The sequence below is a fragment of the Electrophorus electricus genome, chromosome 2 (assembly GCF_013358815.1).
Source record: "Electrophorus electricus isolate fEleEle1 chromosome 2, fEleEle1.pri, whole genome shotgun sequence".
NCBI classification, from domain to species: Eukaryota; Metazoa; Chordata; class Actinopteri; order Gymnotiformes; family Gymnotidae; genus Electrophorus; species Electrophorus electricus.
In genome coordinates, this window is record NC_049536.1 from 35,624,689 (window position 1) to 35,645,682 (window position 20,994).

At 40.1% G+C, this 20,994-nt stretch overlaps 1 protein-coding gene across 5 annotated transcripts in view; it reads left to right on the top strand.

The window, feature by feature from the left end:
• Positions 1 to 20,994, top strand: part of LOC113577099 (diacylglycerol kinase beta) — a 76,031-nt gene that overhangs the window by 1,669 nt on the left and 53,368 nt on the right. For 4 of the 5 annotated variants that reach the window (XM_027009573.2, XM_027009576.2, XM_027009575.2 and 1 more), the window contains exons 1-2: positions 7,993 to 8,202; positions 18,321 to 18,658. In XM_027009573.2, coding sequence (XP_026865374.1) covers positions 18,592 to 18,658 — 67 coding nt within the window. In that variant the 5' untranslated portion in view covers positions 7,993 to 8,202; positions 18,321 to 18,591. Of the gene's footprint in view, positions 1 to 4,041; positions 4,115 to 7,992; positions 8,203 to 18,320; positions 18,659 to 20,994 lie in introns of those variants that run through there. The other variant, XM_027009574.2, reaches the window with a different exon arrangement.

Consider the following 20,994-nt stretch of genomic DNA (forward strand, 5'->3'; position numbering starts at 1 on the left):
TTATTTCTCTAATTAACCAGACGTGAATCATTTTAATCAGTTAAAGGGTTTACTTTTTGCCCATCCTGCACATCTGACGATATTTCTGGCTAGTGTATAAGGTTGTCAGAGAGTGCTAATAGTGGTGATGCAGCCGAACTGACAGCGCTGACAGTAAACGTTCAGCGATATGCCCTATTGGCTCTTTATTGCACGTGTAGACAGACAGGTTGTCATTTGGTTCCTCATGACTGTGATGAGCTAAATTTAGAGCAGGCCTAACGCACCGACTCAGCAACAGTCAATGAAGAGCTTAAATGGGAGTGTTTCACACAATCAGGGCTTGAGCGCTAATGCTGACATCAGAGGAAATGGAGGAGCAAGAGTAGGAGGTCTGCAGGGGAAACGAGTGCTCAGTCGCAACACAAATGTGTGCACAACTGTGGGCATAAAGAGTTGAGATTTTAATTATTTTCTTGCCTTTGTTTTTTTTTCCCTCACCACTCACTGTGGCTTTGAACGATCAGTTGCCTTCTTAAGACTTCATAACTTTGGGTCTAAAGTGTTAATTTCTTGCTTAAATTTTATGTTGTCTAAATAGTTGGTAAATAGCTGGTAAATAACTTTTCTAAAATAGGATCACATTTGCCTGAATGCATTTGTGCTGTTTTTAAATGTATACAGCCAAAGTGCCTGTGCATTTCAACTGCACAGACTTTTGCATGGTTATGTATTTTGACAAATGCTGGCATGTGTTTTTTTTCCTCCCTCAAAGAGGAAGATCATGACAGCGACTGTACATGTTGCAAGGTTATCGCCTCTGTGCATGTGTTTGTGTGTGGGTGTGTGCATGCACAGGATAGCTGTATTGCTTTTGAGTGTAAAGAGGAAAGAAAGTAAAGAAAGAGTGCAAGTGTGGTGACTTATAAGGCAGTGCAGTGTAGGGTGTGATAGAACACAGCTATGGCTGCATTGTGTTCACTTTTATGGGAACAAACTGACAAATCCAGATTCAGGAGGGACTTTAAAAGGAAAATACTGAAATGATGTGTCTTTTTTCCTCCTTTGGAAATATATGCATTATGTGCTTTTCTGACCTAGGCCTCTTATTAACAGCTAATTATACTTTCTTATTTTGAGATATGGATTTTTGTTCTTCTTAGTTTGCTAACTTTTTGGCATAAGAAGTATGGAAATGATGTTCTGCTGTAGTTACATTTGTTTCTCTGTGTTTCATAATTTTAGCCTAAAATACATTTAGAATTGTAATTTTTTTTCCCAGCTTTGTTCCTGATAGGTTCAGGGAGCCCCTCAGTAGCGATGCTTGCCTAATAACAGATTCTGTTTTACACCATCTCTCATTTTGTCATGGTACGGCCCCTCTTCCCAAACATCTCCTCATGTGTGTTTGTGTGCATGTTCATCTGTGTGGCCATGCCCTCCCTGTGTTCCACACCTGATCCTTGTTGTGTCATTAGTATGCAGTAAAGGTTTGCTGTTTTTGTTTCTCGATTGTTGGTGTTTGACCATGATACCCTGCGTGCTACGCCTTCGTTGTGTTGTGTTGTGTTTTGTCAGAATAAACATATGTTTCAGTTTTAAGTGACTCGTCCCCGCATCCTGCTTTAACTCCTCATCGTTACAAAAACACTGACCAATGAAGGATGCCTGGGAAAAGGAGCAGGAGCAGGAAAGGGAAGAAGGGACGCGAACGCCCTTCCACAGCCCTCACGGAGAGATCCTCCATAATCTTATAGCAGAGGACTGTACCACTGGTAGATCGGGTCCTGTGTGTGGTCCAGGGCTGGATTCTGCGGAGTCTTATGGACCCACACCGACCTACCGGGACTGATACAATGATGTACAGCAGTCTGAGTTGGACTCCGCAGGGTCCTGCTACCCCACAGAGAGACCTTCAGTCATCCTGGCCTCACTGCATACTCCCACAACAGGGGAGGAGGCCAGTGGATGATTTTGGGGGGCCCTGAGTATGGTTCAGAGTCTGACTCTGCAGAGTCCTATGGACCCCAGCAGGGCTCCTGCCGGCTTCTCTGGATTCTTTAATAGTCCTTTATGTAAATTTGTACCCGTCCCTGTCACCGTGTCTGTCCCCATCATGTTGTCTGTTTCAGTCGCTTTGTCCCCCTTTGTGTTATTGCCAGTAAATGTCAGTGTGTCCGTCTCTGTGTCTGTTGTCGTCTTGGTCCCTGTCCTTCCCCCCTCTGTTCTGCTCGTGCTGGCCCGTGTTGGGTCGTTTGGTCCTCCGGCCTTGCCATTTGGTGTTAGCTTCAGGGCCGTAGTCTGATAGGCTGGCGCACTGGGAGTCCCGCCGTTGAGGAGGGGCTCTGTCACGGTACGGCCCCTCCTCCCGAAAGTCTCCCCGTGTGTGTTTGTGTGTATGTTCGTCTGTGTGGCCACGTCCTCCCTGTGTTCCACACCTGATCTTGTTGTGTCATTAGTATGCGTGTATAAAAGTCTGCTGTTTTTTGTTTGTCGATGGGCAGTGTTTGACCATGATACCCTGCGTACTACATCTTCGTTGTCTTGTGTTGTGTCAGAATAATCATATGTTTCAGTTTTATGTGACTTGTCCCCACATCCTGCTTTAACTACTCATCTTTACACATTTTATTCTACCTTTTTGCCCCTTTCTCTGATTCCGTCTGAGCGCCATCAGGCTTACCTTTGACCACAGTGGACATGGATCTGATTATGAACTAAGGAATCCAGTGCATAGCTACTCTGCCCCCGGTCATCATTCAGTGGCTATCTTTCATGTGATTTCATGTGATTTCCAGAAGGAAACCCTGGCTTCCCATATTTTTCTTGTTGTTGTCACTGTATCTATTCTCATTTGCTCAATGATGAAGTTCTGCAGGACAAGTTTTAAAAGTGAAGTAAGTCTGTATATAAACTTTACAAAACCTCAGGCATCTCAACAAGCCATTACAGCAAAATTAGTAGACTCCATAATTAGCTCATAAGTTAAACAGTCTTATTCTTGTAACAATATCTAGAGAATCTGGAGAAACAATCAAATAGTACTTTGGGGGGGATGTCACAGGGGCGTACCGGTATGATCGGTCAGCTATCTCCTGGATCAGATTGCTTCGAAGATTTGGGTGCCTCGTTTCCGTAGCTATTAAAAGGATAGTTTGGTGAATAAAAATCGTTTACATGATTTTTCACTTACCCCAGATGCAGATCGGCCAACACATGTTTGGAGTTTCTTTAGTTTAGAACAAAACCTGCCAAGGTTGCTAACAAACACTGGACGTCAATAGCAGCGATAATAGCTTTGGTAATTAAGTTACCTATGATACTGTACTCCACAAATTTATCTAAAGGTGTTCAAACTCATCCATGTCTCTGCCATGTCCTTTATTCACCTTTAGTGTGTGAGACCTTTATTAAGACCTTAGTGTTAAATTGCGGTTTGGTTTATTGTTTGTTTAATATATGAATTTGTTCTGTAAATTTGCTAAGTGTTTTGTATGTATATATTGACCATTTGTTTTTGTATATCGGTTCAGGCATCAGCAGCGGTTTAAAAGTACCGTTTTGCACAGGTATTGGAAAAAAAACTTAAACGATACCCAACCCTAGTAATAAAACTATTATAAAAAGACCCGCCATCATCTTACAATAGCATTTAGGAATGTTACTTGGTTCACTAAATTATGGTCCTAATAGACACCATGTAATCGTTCATATTAAGGACCTATTTAGTCTAATGTGTAACTGGCGATCAGTGGGGGTTACACCAGGCAGTAAATACTGTATCATAAATGCTCTCTCTCTCCTCTCTTCTTACTTTTCTTCCCTCTTGTTTCTCATCTCATCTTCGATGTTGGGGCACCCTGCTGACCCACCATGTGGCTGAGGGATTAGAGGATGCATGCGATGGTTTATTATTCACACTCTTCCCACGCTCACATACACATTACAAATGCATATGCTGCTATAAAGGATGTGCAATTGGAAATTTCTACGTATGAATAACAAGCTTTGTGTGTGTGTGCTGTCCTTTGTGTGTGTGTGTGTAATGTGTCACCCAAACAGCCAGGGGAGAGAGGAAAGCAGTGAATAAATGGTGTGATTCATACTCCAGACCATCCTGACTAATAAGAGGAAAGTAAGTTGGAGCATAATTAAAGTTTTTTCCTGCCAACATGTTAGCAGTCATTAGACTGGGTGAATGGAGGAAATGGATGGATATACATTTATCAGCCACAACATTAAAACTACTGACAGGTAAAGTGAATAACATTAACTATTTCATTACAACAGCCACTGTCCAGGGCTGGGATATTTTAGGCAGCAGTTCTTGAAGCTGAAGTGTTTGGAAGCAGGAAAAAAATGGGTTTGTGTAAGGATCTTAGCAACTTTGACAAGGGTCAAATTATGATTAGACTGGGTCAGAGCATCTCCCAAAAATCATGCAGAGTGTCCCCGTTATGCAATGGTTAGTACCTACGAAATGAGGTACAAGGACAGACAACTGGTGAACAGGTGAGAAGCTTATGCGTGTCCAAGGCTCACTGATCCGCGTGGGGAGGCTAGCCCATTTAGTCCGATCCCACAGAAGAGCTAATGTAACACCAATTTCTGAAAAAGAAAGGTATCAGGACACAGTATGTCACAACTTGCTGTGTATGGGATGTGTAGGCAAATGCTGGGCAGTGCCCATTCTATCCAACGCCGACCGCACCTACAATGGGAAAGTGAGCATCAGAACCAGACAGTAGAGCAGATGGTGGTGACTTGGTCTGATGAATCATGTTTTCTTTTACATCATGTGGACAGTCACGAATGTGAAGAACATGTCTGATCCATGGAGGCCACACTTCGCTACTTACAGGACTTAAAGGATCTGCTGCCAATGTCTTGGTATGAAAGACCACAGGACACTTTCTGACACTTTTTTGTGGAGTCCATGCCTTGTCAGGTCAGATCTGCTTTGGCAGCTTGAAGGAAACCTACACAATATAAGGCAGGTGGTTCTGATTTCTGATGATATGGCTGTTCAGTGCACATCAGTATTTCTGCACTTGCAGAAGAGGAAACCGCTACTGGTATTGTAAAAAAAAAAAAAAAAAGATAAAAATAGAAGGTACATACCTCTGCCAGATGGTACATTTCGCCATTCTTCTCTAACAAAGAATCTATCTCTCGCGAATGACCACACACACACACACACACACACAAACACACACACACACACAAAAGACCACCCATATGTCTTTTGGGCTTATGCACCAGGTGTAGTGTACATATGCAATTGTGCCTACATTTCAAAGGCCTTCCAGTAGATCCATTTCTGGTTTACAGAGCAGATGGCAGTGGTAGTTCAGTGGTTAAGGTGCTTGGTTTGAAATTGGAGGGGTGCTAGTTCAAGCCCACCTAATGCTAAGTTTCCTCTCTTGGTCCCCTGAGCAAGTCCCTTAACCCTCAATTGCTTAAGTTGTACTCAGTCATAATTGTATGTTGCTTTGGATAAAAGTGTCAGCTAAATGCTATAAATGTAAATCAGCTTGCCATAAGATCTTGCTGGCATGCTCTTTTCTTAAAATAATGAGTCATTAGTTGACAAGTTACTTTAAACATGACTGGAAATGAAGACTGAGGAGTCAGGAGACTCAGTGTTATGTAAGTAACCTTTCAATTCGTCACTGATAAACTGAGAAGATAGTTAACAGAATAAACTTTACTTTGAATACCACATTTCTGTGATTAGCCCTGTGCTAGTGTAAGTATTTATTGGCCCACCTCTGGGTACAGAGTAAATTGGACGAAAAAGGCCACCTCAGTTCCTACCCAGTTTTACACACAGCAGTAGGTAGTAGAACACGGGTGCATTGGCAGTCTGGTCAGTCATGTCTAATTCATGATGTTGGCTCACAGCAGTATTGACTTTTTGCTCCAGTCAGAGGAGAGAGATGAAAAAAGAAGAGGACAGGATGTGAAAGCAAAAACTCAAAGCACAAACATGCTGGCACGAGGCCACACCTCTGCCCAAAGGGAATGTCCCTAAATGTATAAATGAGAGACAGAAAGAAAAGTGAGAAAAAAGAGGGATATATATTTATGAAAAATAGTTTATTTGCAGCATAGGAGGACATACTTTAGCAGTCTGATGACCTGTAAACTAACTCTTTATACAGTTGGTGTGGGTGTCATGGATAAGTGAGAAATGGTGGCCCAGAGATAGTCTAGGTAGTTGATGGTGATTAATTAGAAACAGTTATATATTTTCCTGCCTAATGGAATTACAATGAGAAGACTGCAAAAGTTGTGTAATAGATTGCTTAGAGATTTTCATGCACATTTTCTTAAGAAATTCCTGCATCATGACATTGCAGTTCGGGGTCTGCTGGTACATCATTGTTCATCGCCGCTGATACCAGTGAGGCCAGGCAATGATGCATTATACAGCCAATGGCTTCATGTGTAAATCTGTTCCACATCCTAAGTAGCAGTATCTAGGTTTTGAGATTCTGTGCAGCTCATACTTTGTAAACTCCCACACCTTCCCCAGACAAAACACGGCACAGGCAATGGACATCAATACCAGGAATAAATGAAATGCTTCCATGTACTAATACTTTATGCTGCTGTAATGCTCTGAAAGTTATGTTGAGAAAGCAATTTTTTTTTTTTCACAGATCAGCCCGCAAATATGTTACTGGCTTTAACCATAAAAAACTTATTTGTAAATAAAAGACTTAACAAGTTTGAAAAACATTTTTAAAAGTATAAATTAAACAAGAAAAAGAGCTTGAGGTTACACAAAACCATCTACTTTTGATTGTAGACACAGGGGAGGACCCGTCTGGGCTATTTCTGTACCTTTGTCTGGTTTACGAGTTAAGCAGTGGAACACCTAGTGCTGAATCTTAGCCCTCCACTCCCACCCCAGAATAAATAAGTGAGTTTTAGTTGATAAGCAGGCCCCTTAGTCAGTTCTCTGACCTTTGTTTGAAGGTTGCATCAGCACACATCTGACATTTGGAGAGACTACTCATTTGAAAGTTTTAGTTAACTCACATTTTGTTGTTCCATCATGGGCATATGTTGTTTTTGGAAGTTATGAAATTTTCCACTGTGGCTGCAGCATTGTCAGATTACATACACTTCTCCCTGACTGCATGAGGTATTTTCAGTTTGGCTTTTTTATTTTTATTTTTATTTTTGGCAAATGGATGGTCTGTGTTGAATTACATAAGATGCCTACATAATAATTACTATGCCAGCCATCAAGGTGGTGCTGTCCAAAAGACGCATATCCAGGTGTTACCTTTTGGTGTTGCTTTTTTTAACAGCCTTTGTGAATGGGTGAACTTTTTAGTAAATTGGTATTGTAAACTAGTCTTATTTGAGCAATAAGCAGTTACTGAAAACATGAGACCTGCTGTTAAATGATTACCACAACAACAACCCTAGATTCCATCTGTCGATTCCTTCTGCAAGCAGTGATGTGTATAATTTTATCCACTGGTATAAGTCCATATAACTAAATATTTGGATAAATATATTAGCTTTGGTTTTGTTGAAATGTTTTAGTTCAGGTTAATGTAGCAAAAGATATATGATTTACAAATATAGAAATAAAAAAACAATGTAAACTGCTGTCTGCAAAGGGAATTCAGCCAACCACTACAGAACTGAAAGTTACAGGTATTGTTCAGGACTGTTTGCACATCATGCATTATTGATTTTAACTTATTACACTTGCAGATCGTTGCAGGAAGTCATGACGGCGAGTGTGCAGGGTGGTAACACTGTGGTGGGAAGGATGCCGAGAGCGAGCGGTGGTTCGGGTTGTTCTCAGGGAGGCCTGCCCTGCTTAGAAGTGCTCTGATATCACACTCTGAAGGGGATGGGGGGTGGGGAGGGAGTGAGAGCGAGGGGTGGAGGGGGGGAGTGGGGTGGAGCAGCCGGCTCCGTGTAAACAGGCTGTCAGAAAAGAAAGTGCAGAGGCGTTTCTACACGCTGCAGCTGACGGGGATCGGCACGGCGAGCCTCACAGGAGGATAGCCGCGCGAGGAAGAGGGTTTAATGAATTTGCGACTGTAGGGGAGAGATGTTGCTGGCACTGAGTGACAAGGCTGCTGTGGTGATCACGTGCAGCTGCCTGGGGCTCAGCGCTTGTGCTCGCATGCCAGTGGCAGGCACCGTGCACTGACCGTTTCAGAACCGTCGTTATAGCCCAGAGAAGCAGAGGTAGGATGACATGTCTTTTTTTCCCTGCTTTTCTCTTTCTGCCTCTCTGTCTCTTCATCTCTCTCCTTCACTCGGTTCTTTTTCTGCCATAAACTAGCAGGATGTAGATAACTGGTGACTGACAAGCCTGGAACCACTCGACTTTCTCATATCTGTTGTTCTTCTCTGTGTATTTTGGGGCTGAAAACACACACTAGCGGTGTATTTGCGGACTGTCGTTGCCATGTGCTTAATATCGGGTCTCCTAACACTGCTTAGGAGGAGAGACTGCCCAGGGTTTGCATGTTTTTGATTGCTTTGGAGGCATTTAACTGAAATGTTTACATGGACCTCATGCACACTGTATGCAAGCTTCTCTAATTTTACATTTAAGCTTTTTTAACCAATCAGTTCAGTAAATAGTAGCTGTATGTAGTCTGGCAGGACTTGTGTACCTCTGATTTTGCCAGTATGACTCTATGTAGTAGAATCACTGGTTAGAGCTGATGGTTACTCCCTTATTGTTTTCATCTGGTTATACAGTCTGCTCTTTGTCTATAATGTGAGAGGTGTGTGTGCACACTTTACATGCTACACATCCTCCCCCAAAAGAGATCAATAGTATCTCTCCGTAGAATCCACAGGGATGTGTTATAGGCAAGGGAGCCACCACTCAAGCATTTTGTGGTTTGTTTTGCACTTTTTGCACTACCTAGCCATTCTTGTCTCAAATCCAAGTCTTCATTTCATTGTGTATGTATATCTTTGGCATGTCAAGGGTTGTAATTATTTGCAAGGCAGTGATGACACTCCATGGAGAGCTATGCCATTGCATGCTGGGAGGCTGACTTTGATAAATCTCAAATCATTAATTATGGCTCACCCCACAGGCATCAAATGTGCTGGTTCTCAGTAGGATTTAAGATACAGAGATAGGAGACATTGTGAATCAAAGTTTAAGTGTGTGTGTGTGTGTGTGTACATGTGTTCAAATGAGGCTTGAAGATGCAGCTCACATTTACAGATCTAAAAGATGGAAGATATAATTGTGTGGGGGTGTATGTATGCATGCAGGATGCCTGTGTACATGTTTCTGGGTAACTAGACTTGTTCATGTGTAGTATGAACATCAGCGGTTTGCACCCAAGGTTCTAAAAGCAAGTTAAATTCACATTTACTGTAAGCGAAGCAGTTAAGACTGCTCGGCCAGAACTGTGAGAAGTGCATGTCTAGCTGATAACAGCTCCTGTCAAAGTGTAAACAAACAAACAAACAAAAAAAAATCAAAGAAATAGTGTCTGGTCAAATGACATTTTAGTATGTCTTAATCACTATTCAGTGAACTATTTCAGTGTATTCTGTTGTCAGAATATTAGGAGTGATGCATAGACTAATAATCAGATGGCAATCTACATTTTATTAAGACTTATATATGAGGTACTCCAGTCATACTACTTGTACAATCAGTCAGAAAAAGTCACATTGTAAACTATATTTTGCCATACAAGTACAAACACAAACATATATAATATGGGAGGGGGTATTATATAAATACATTTGGGGGTTTTTCCACTACATATGTTCCACCAACAAAAGTGTTCACCATATGTGATTGTTTCCAGGGAAATGATTAGACTCCAGAATTGCTTTTAACAATTGTGTTTAACCACTATAAGTGTTTCAGGAGATGAGGAGGATGTTTTGAAAGATGTCCTTCTCTCCTTGGTTATTTTAATCATAGCCTAAAATATCCTGATCTCAGGATCTTAAATTGTAATTGTGGTCAGGATGCTTCTACCGCTTGCCATGTCAGTTAGCGCTTTCATTTTTGTTAACACATACTCAAATCAGACAGTGAGAAGGGTCATCAGTTTAAGGGTTTACCAGTGGCTGGGAATTAGAGTTGGTCTTGCCTGTCTTTTCCTTGTAATTGCATTGCAATTTCAAACCAAACCCTTCTGTTGTCATGACATCCAATCCCTTCGTAAATAGTCCCAGTTTTTGAGCCTATGACTTGAGAGAGCAAGAGAGAGAGATTGTTTATGGTTCCAGGTGTAATCAAAGATCCATGTTGATAGCCTTGTATTTTTAAAGAATACCCATTTGTAGTTTTAATGAAGCTAACAGATGCAATTGTCAAGAGTAGTGAGAAATGGCCACGGAACCTTGCTAAGTTTGCATGAGAAGATTTAAAAAAAGAAATGTCTGAGTTCTCACTATGTCCAAGGCTGGACCTCCCAAGGCATGTAAATGTCTATATTCTCTGTGGGATCAGTCACTCTTTGGTTCACTCCAACTGATAACTACACTGGGTGAAAGCTGAGAACACATAAACCTGCCAGTAGAGTAGAGCAAACTATAGATAAAAAGATGCTTAAGTACAGTACAGCAACCTATGCTTCAAGTATAGTCATACAGTATAATAAATCCCTTTCAGGGTTTAATGTTTCAATGTTGAAGTCTAGCACATTGCAATCACTAGTGACTCATATTCATGTTGATGGATAACTAACATCACCATTTTAGTATTGGTTCAATATGAAGATTTTAATTATTAATGTTCAATAATTCATTCTGAGGTAAACAAATTGCTGTCATAAAACCTTCAGGGACAAAGTCTATGAATAAATATGACTAAAATTGCATAAAATTATGTGGGGATGTAAAATGAGTGATGTTCCATTAACAGAGTGATGGCAAATGTTTGCATTTTCTTATTTTGCTTACCCAAAGTAGGTTGCCCGAGCACACAAATGAACTGAGAGGCCTAGCAGGTGGTTGTGGATTCTCCTACTCTCTCTTCAATGACTAGGCATTACTTACCACTGAACAGTATGACTTATTATGTTCTTATAGCTCTTTTTATGTTCTACAATAGGCTAAAATGTTGGGGCACAGCTGTGTGTAATTATGCCTGTGAGTACCATAAGGAAAATGTTGTGGTTGAGCATTTCAAACTTTTAATAGCAGCCGTTGAGTTTGATGTGTTTGACTCTGAAGAAGGTAGAATAGTATGTAAAAACACTGGGTAAACTCAGTAAAATGTTCCTTTTTTGGCATATGTATGCAGCAAGGACTGGGACACACATGTAGAGCACAGCAGCATATCTAGATTAATGTCCATAAAAACCCACATCAAATTCCCTCGGTTACCTCAAAGTGATATACATGTAACAGAGTGCTGCTTCAGCCATTTTTGTCTTTGGTATCTTTGATTTTAAAAACAAGCATTTTTGTATCTTGTGGGCTTTCAATCTGTAAAGCATATCATATCATTAGCATATCTAAGCATATAATATATTATATATAACATGAACAGTATCTTCATGTTGTTCCATATGCTTGCAGCTTCCTATTAGCTGTGGCCTTATCAGTTCTTACCCAGCCTCATCCTTTCAATTCAATAGTGCATATTACATATTTAGCAGGGCTAAATATTACACTTACAGGCCATTGAACTTTGCCACAACCTCTTAAATCTTCTACCCATGCTGCCTGTGCATGACCACTCATCTACTGAGCAGCGGAGAGTGGCCCTGGGGGGAATGTTTGTAGGCGAAAGGGGTGCCGCCGTGCCCTTTGGCCCAAGAGGTCCTTGGGCCTGTGGCTCAACAGGGCCCGAGGATGTTTATTACACTAACGGTTTCTGTTTAGGGAAGCACCATTTCTCCACTGGCTCCACCCCCAGTCCCAGCTCTGCTCACAGAGACTCAGGCGGGCAGTATCTCGTGATCAGCCCCTTCATTTATCAACAGATGATCCCTCCGTTCTGCTCACTGTCCCCCATGAGATGAGGATGAAGTCACTTGGCTGCACCTCTCTGACTCCTTCATCCCGCTCATGATCAGTGTCCTAATTTGGCGGTGAAGTGGCAAAGGCACTTCGAGACCATGTGAAAGCCTTCCACAAAGAAACGGATTCCACCTGGACAGCCACCCAAGGCACATGTTGAAGTGTATATAAGTTAGAGGCACACAGTGCAGCTTGGCATTTGTTCAGCTAAGTGAGCCTACTAAAGAAAAAAAAATTTAAACAGACTTATTTCCGTTTAGAGAGGGCTACATGGAAAAAATTATGCAATGAAAGTGGCAAGTAAGTATTGAGATGTAACACTGGATCTGGATTATGTCAGACAGAGCTACATTGTAATTGTGTCGAGTCACAATATACATAGTAGGTCTGTATTTAGTATTTGAATTTTATGTTGCTAGTGCATTTATATTATATTTCTGCTATTTAGTCAGGACTACACTGTGCTTGTTTGGGGCAAAATATACTATTACTAGATTTAAACTGTTGTATAATGTTTGGACGAAAAACTAAAGACTGAGATTCTGATTGAAAGAATGCATGTGATTCCTTCTGTTTTGTATGATTTACTTTCTGTTATTTTAATTTTAGAACAATGATATGTGGATCATGCCTAATTATTTTAGATTGCCAAACCAGTTTTGCACTCATAAAATTGGATGTTAACCAACTTGTAAGGACAATGGTTATATTTCTGGTCCTTTCACCAAATTGACTAATATAACAGGATCATGGGGGAACCTTAGCAGTGGTTTGTAGTAGCTGGCTGTGGCAGTTGTAGAGCGGAGAGGGAGGGTAATGGTCACATAAATTCTGCATGAAATGAAGAGTAATTATGAGCCTGTCTAGTTGTCCAGCGGGAAGCAAGCAAGCAAGAGACAGAGAGATAGACAAGAGAGAGAGAAAGGGGCAGAAACAGAAAATAAGAGAAAGAGTAGGACATGTAATATAGATGGGAGGGAGAGATATAAATACTGCATGGCACAAATGTAATGGAGTGTCACTGGAAGAGGAAGTGGTGAATCAAGTAAGGCACGTGGAACTGCAACAAAAAGAGTGAAGAGTGTCCAGACCTATACAGTGGAAAGAAGCAAAAGGAGATATAACTTTCACAGAAAAATAGCCTTTATGTTAAACAGTCTTGCAAATTGTGTATATGAATATAATATAACAGACCCAATGTGAAAGAACGGAAAGCACTTTCGAACAGGGAGACAGCCATTCCTCTTTCTTTCTGTATAACCTGAACACCTGAATGACTCCCAGGCTCATTATCTCAGTGAATAGGGTAGAACTACAGAGGAGGAGGAGAGCGTTGACGCTCCAGAGTCTAATCTTTTACATCCCATAATGTTTTCACCATGCTCACATGATTTCTACTTATTTGTGTTCAGATACAGTATAGATCATTAAGAAAACTCCTGAAACAATACTGTATATCATACAAAACATTTTTAAAGCTTCTGTTTACAAAATCTGCTTCCAGTTAATACAGGGGCATTGATTACTTGTAAAAAGTTTATATACAAAATGTGAACATCTCTGTAAATATGTCAGCTAGTGTGTGGTAAGAAGATGAAATAGATGACAAACTGAGAAGATCAATATTGTGATTGTTCTTTGTTTGAGTCTCAAGCTCTTAAGCGATTCAAATTGAGGAGTGAAGCTGTGTTGCTTTATCTCCACCCTGACTGTTCCCAGAGCAGCCTCAGCCATGAATTACAACATAAACTGCCACTGATGGTGTCCTGGAAACGTAATGTAAGCCAGCTTTAGTGGAGGGACTAAAGGCATTAAGGAATGTATATGGCACTTTTACAGTTGCTTCCATTTTTAAATATTTGTGGACTGGCAGAGTTCCTTATTGCCTTTGTTGTTTTATCTTGATGCTAGTAGGATACAGACAGGCACTTTAATATGCACTCACATGAGCATTCACACACTAACACCACCCAGCCCCCCTTAACTTCATCTTCTTGCTGCAAACTTATGACGTCAGGTTGCCAGGCAACTGCCTGAGCAAACAGATTCCCTCTCTGCACAGAGGGGAAATCCTGTTGACCAGCATGTGTCTTGACTGGCCAACCTTACAGACATGCACAAACTCACACACGCAAGCCCACACAAACATACATACAGACACTATCATCCATTCAACTTGTCTCTCTTTATCCTCTAGCTCTTAGGATGTCTACATTGGCTTAACTGGCCTGTCAGTGTATGGGGACTCCATCTTGAATGTAGAGGTGTAGAGGTGAATGTAAATATTTCTACATTATTTGATTATACTGCATTCCTTATATGATACATTTAACATATTGAACATCATTACAACTTCAGCCCCCCCCCCCCCCCCCCCCCCCCAAAAAAAATTTAAATTTAAAAATTGAAATGATCAAATTGTTGACAGGATGGTTTGAGTCCACCTGCTGTCTGTTCATTACAAACGTGTGTATGTCTTCTGGGCATAGCAGGGAATAAAGACACTGTAGCATGTGTAACAAAATCCACACTGACATATTTCTATAAGAAATATTGGGCATTTGAAATGAGCACTTAGGTCAGTAATAGCTTCTGAAAGGAAATTACATTGATCTGACAATATCTAATAAATAATCTGTTTTATAATGGAAAAATTATAAACAAAGTATTGAGTTTGTATCATGAATAAAATGATCCCACTTTGAAAAAGGTTATATGTTTATCAGTTTTTGATATAAAAGAATAAAGCTGATAAGGGAACAGCTGTAATAATAAAAAAGTACCAAAGAGATGGGAAGAGAGAGGACATTGATGGTAATGGGAGAGCTATTGATGAAAAAATTGGCCACTGTCAGCTGATGTCTGAGTTAAATTATGTGTCAGCTAAAGTGGTGCAGGTAGATGAGAGCTCTCTTACGTGCATTTGACATTCCTCTGTGTTGCACACATCCATTTTCCTCCTTTGATCACCGCACAGGTTTTTCACTGTGAGTTTCATTCACATCAAATTTGTGACTATGGAGACAGATGGTGTTACGGAGTCTTCCAAGAAACAGGCACAAATGCACACTTCTTTGTTCTAAGTGAAGGAACCGTTGAAGAAGGTGTGTTTTTACCGACTGTGTTTTACATTGCGCTCAAGAGCAGTGGCAAATAGCTGGATGTAAAATTGTACTTTCAGAGCTAAAGCTGAGAGGGTTGACTACCTAATGACCACTAGCACCAACCTACAGCAACCTACAGATTTGAAAAAAACATTCATTATCAGATATTTATGGTTCTAATGGTTGTTTCTGCTTTCTTGCACCATGGTGATATGTATTTATCCCAAGTATTTGAAGAGGATCTGCCCAAAATGAGATTTTTAATGAATTAGATGACTCCCTTGGGCCTAGAGGAGTTTACTTTGAAGCATCTGTTTAGGGAGCCATGGTTATCCCATAGGAATAATAGAATTTTAGGCTCTTGATGTTGGATGTTCATGGAGGGAGACAAATCCATAACTGGATATTATGGGATGATAACAAAAATAATACTTGTGATTTATGGACAGAAAACAAGACATGGTAAGGTTAAATATGGAAAATGTAATCTGTAGGCATCATGTATTTAAATGTATATCAAATTCATTCAAAATCACTGTGAGTCACCAGATTTACAAGAACTTTACATTCAGAATATGTATTCTGTTCAAATTAATTAACGAGCATTTGTTTTGTCATTTATTTGGCACTTGTCATCTCCAGACAACCAGATATCCTTATCGGATTTTTCTAATTAAATCAACCATTCAATTATATACAAATAATCTTCTCTAATCAATCTTAATCTAGAGTTGCTGTTTGTTGTGGCCCTACTTATGAACCAAGCAGTAAGGTAGGCATGGACAAGTTTATAGTAATTATCTCAGTTGAGATTTAGGATGTGGGGGAGCTCTGTGTCTAACATTTTATGTAGTTTGTAGTTGATGATGCAGATATTTTCATGACTTTTGTATAGAAATTTATATATTTGCAGTATCTCCTGAAATGTAGTATTTATTAATATAGTACTATGTGAATAAATTGGGAAATCTGACTTTCCATTTATTAGTCAAATACTAATTTTTAAAATGTAACAGTTGCAAACTCTCTAACAGCTTGGTGGAAATTCCAAATTATCACAAACTCCCCACTCATACCAACTAATTATACTCTTTTCTGGAACAATAAACAAAACATTTTTCTTCTTGGACCGAAACAGGCATCACACGATTTACATGATAACAATTATTCACAGAACACATTACACTAGACACACAATTTATAAAATAGGGTTCACCACCACGGACACAATGCACATTAAATATTCACTAAATATTCACACCAATCAGATATCTCTTTCAGAAATAATGATCCTCCTATCATCCTGGTTGAACACCCTCCATCACTCATCCGTTTGACTAATGAAAATATTAAAGCATTCCATGTAGCTCTAATCACCACCAACAAAATCATTCTAATGAGCTGGAAATCAAAGAATTTCATAAGCATTATACATTGGGAAAAAAATTCTACTAGATATCAGTGGAAAAACTATCTGCATCGCTAAAAAACAGGACACCTCTCATTAACCACCTCCATGTAAACTGACCAGAATCAGTATTATAATAACCAAGAAAACTAGATTTGATCCAAAGACCCATATCACACATCCTATAAATTAATTCCCTCTCACCCCTAACCCCATCTAAAACACACACACACACATACACACACACACACACACACACACACACACACACACACACACACACACACACACACACACACACACATTGATTACTTGATTACTGTTTTGTTGCGTCACCCCAGTTGTTCTATATATGTCCTCCCTCTATATAGGACAGCCTCACTGATTTGTTAATTGTGTATCATAACTAACAAAGTCTAAATAGTCCACCAAAGGGGGTGGGGGGGTGGGGGGGGTGGGGTTGGCAAGCCCAAAAACAAAAGAACCTAAAAGTATAGTAGTGTGTACTCCATGCATAAAGAAATGTGTTTGATAATACTATTTTAATATTACTTCTTTTTGCTGTTTGTAGTAGTGAAATGGTTAATAGTTGTTCTGACTTATATAGACCAGAATTAAATATGTGACTGATTAATTACTGGTCTGGTCATTTCAGTACCATATATACTCACACAAGTTTGTCCTGTTGCTCTGATGCCTTTTACAGGCTTTTACAGGCTTTATGCTGACTAGAAAAGGCAAACAGCTTATCAAACCAGTCCTAGTAGTATAGCATGCAAATGCTATTCATTTATATGTTGCATGACTTCAGTGACTGATGCTTTAATGCTGAGCGATAGCAAAGAATAACCTTCTTGCAGTTAAGTCAAAAAATGCTCTTAAATCTTAAATCTAAATATTATTCAGTCTTAGTATCACGGTTAACTATCTCATATATGTTTTCGGTTATATTTTTAGGGCACTTGAAGGCTTTGCCTGGATACAGGATATTAGTCTGTTTTGAAGCATGCAATATTCAGGTTGTGTATTAAAATATATTTCAGGCCATCCATGGAGTTTGCTAGTAACCGAAACAATAAACACTTAACCTGACATCACATCATATAAAACTAGAGGGAATAACCTTGTATGGCATTCTCTAACTTATAAATCCATTTGGTACCTCTCTGGTTTTTTTTATTTATTTCCTTTCTCTCTCTCCCCTCTCTTCTTCATTGTTGTTCCTATTGCTTCATCTCCTCGCAGAGATTTTATCTGCTCTAATAGTCTGTGCTGTGCTGGTAAATGGCTGTTGATTTTTTTATTCCGCTATTCACTTTGCTAATCTTCATTCTATTCTTGGAGAGAGAGACAGACAGAGAGAGAGAGAGAGAGAGAGAGAGAGAGAGAGAGAGAGACAGACAGAGAGAGAGAGAGACAGACAGACAGAGAGAGAGAGAGAGAGAGAGATGCATTGATTGGTTTTACAGTCTGAGCACAGATGCAGGCTGGACCTGTGTGATGCAGTTCCCAACTGGCCCTTTGAACTCATAGTTCTTTGGAAGACCAGTGTAATGTTATTTTTAATGGATGAACCAGAACAAATAGAGTGTCTGATTTTAGGTTGTGTTAACATGTCAGAATGGGCATTGTTAAAAAAAATTACTGCTCTTTACTTGTGCAATGTGATGTAGTATTGTATATCATGTATAAGTATAGTGGTTACTACCCTTAAATCTGACTGTTATTAATGCTTTTCGTGTACTGTGTAGCCTGATTATATGCATAGGGTAAGTGGATTCATCCTAATGATGGACACGTCTAGAGGTGATTTAATCATCTCTTTCTCTTTGTAGGTCACTGCGGTTCAAAGGTCATCAGTTCATCCATGCTGTGATCTCCCGGGCAGACACCCTTGTAGTGCTAATCGCAGCCCCTGCCTGTTCCAGCTTCACCTTGACTCCACCTTGACTCCACCCTCATCCTCCCATCTCCACACCGCTGCTCGCCCTCTCCACCACCACTTTTTCGCCATCTGGTCACAGAAGGAGGTGGGATGACTCCAGACCTCCTCGCCTTCGTGGAATCTGTCCTCAGCCAGGGCTGATCATTGCCGTCTCCGCAGACATGGTCGACCGGAGCTGGGTGTGTCTGAGCCCAGCTGAGTTCTCCCAGCTCCAACAGTACAGCGAGTGTGAGTACTGCACATAAGTTTGTCCACAGTGCTTTGCGACGCCCCTGTCTCTGTTCAGGGTTGTCCACGGCGCTTAGCGAAGCCCCTGTCTCTGTTCAGGGTTGTCCACGGCGCTTAGCGAAGCCCCTGTCTCTGTTCAGGGTTGTCCACAGCGTTAAGCGAAGCCCCTGTCTCTGTTCAGGGTTGTCCACAGTACTAAGCAAAGCTCCTGTCTTTGTTCAGGGTTGTCCACAGTAATAAGCGAAGCCCCTGTCTCTGTTCAGGGTTGTCCACAGCTCTTTGTGAAGCCCCTATCTCTGTTCAGGTTTTCCTGCCCTCCAGCTGGTTTGTTGATTGAGTCCTGCTGATTTCTTACTGGTTAGATGGTAAGGTTGTTTAAAGGAGTGGTAGGATGACTGTTGTATTTTGCTCATCTTCCAGCTAAAAGGATTGTCATGAGGTGACACGCATGTTGGTCCTGGTCACATTTTTTTGTTTTGTGTCTTTACATATCATCTCAGTGTAATGCTGCTGCTGTTAATCACTTTTTTGCTGTGATTATTCTTTTCTATAGGCAATTCTGTGTAGGTCCTCTTAAAGGTGGCTGAATGGTTTTTTGTTGTTGTTGTTATCTATCTGGTCATTAAAGACTAGGCTGATTTGAATAATTGAACAAAGGACCTATTAAAGGTAATGACCTGGATATGTGTAAATGTTCCTGAAACTGGTCCTCTTGGCTCTTAGAAAGCATTTTTGATAATGTAGGCTATGGGGACAGCACATATTGATGCCATGCTGGTAGTAATATAAATTCTGTCTGTGATATAAAAGCCTGTCTTCTATATTTATATTGTATTTTATTTATTTTTAAAATAATTACTTTTCTAATAATAATAATTATTAAAATTATAATAATTATTATTATATGGAAAATTGTAATATGGAGCAGATGTGGAAGGTGAAGGCAATTTGTTCCTGTGGTAAGGGGAGCACTAGGGGCTGTGACCCCCAAACTGGGAGAGTTGCTCCAGCAAATCCCAGGAACAACATCAGAGATCTCCATCTAGAAAAGTGCAGACCAGGGAACAACTAAGATACTACGTAGGACCCTCTAGCTCCCAGGCATCTGGTAGAGGACCCAAGCTTGTAGGAAAAAGAGATCACCTAGGGAGGGCGAGTGGAGAAGTCTCTGACAGTGCATTGTAGTTACTTACCTGGAGTTACCCACAGATATATAAATCCGTGGTGTAAGCGTAAGTCTAATTTCATTTCAACTTTGGGGAGTGGACACTGTTCACACCACACAGCCTAACACATTATATAAGTAGTGTGAGCAGGAATTACTTGGGGGGGATATGACATATATAAGGAAATAAGCTGTGGATGTTGATTGGCCTAAATTCTGCTTCTTATGTTGTGCTTCTTCCTTGTTTTCAAAGCAGGTTTTCAACTAGATGGCACAGATCTTCCCAAATGTATTAAAATCCTAAAACATTTTTGTGTGCTACAAACACCATGTGCATACATAAGAGGACAATGTAGGAAATACACAGCCCCACAGCAAAAAAATATTTGACTTGTATTATAAATAACAGTATTAAGCCCTAGAAGAAAAAAAAAAAAGTGATTCTCTTAGTTCAAGAGCTGTATACATTGGTAATGTCTCTAATCATATAAGACTAAATGCATTGCTGTCCACACATTTACAGAGCACCTTTGTAAAAGTTTTAATTTAGATTCAGAAATATGAAAGCCCAAGTAAATCTTTCTTTTTCCATTACACCTGAGTCATCTGTTGTGTACCTCTGTGACCATTTGGATTTGTGTGTGTGTGTACTGGGGAATATGCGTCATCTGGTCTGCAGTCACAATCACAAGCTCATTCAAAGAGAAAGAAACTTTCGTTCAGACTCCACGTGCCATTTGAAAGCCCACCTGATTCCATAATACAGACAGCAACTTTACACATGCTAGAATTCTTTGTATGTAGTTAATCAGTCCTTACTTTTTGTTCTTATAAAACATAATCCTCATAAATCTGAAAGGTGCTTTTTCAGTGATGACCTCTTTGACCACTTGTGGTGAATAGAATCTTTGACTATGTAAAGCAGTCTATAAAATATCATTACAAATATTTATCCAGAAAATCTTGCTCATTCAAATTTTCCCTTTACTAAATTAACAGATTTTTTTTCCCTGTAGAAACAATGGTTGAAATAACATAAGTGCTTTTATAGAAGCATTGTTAGCTAAACTCCCAGTATTCTGTATTAGCCTGAAACAAATATTCAGATTTAATAGCACACGATTATATTGGGCTAAAATGATGTGTGCTGTCCCTTATTTTAAGGAAATAA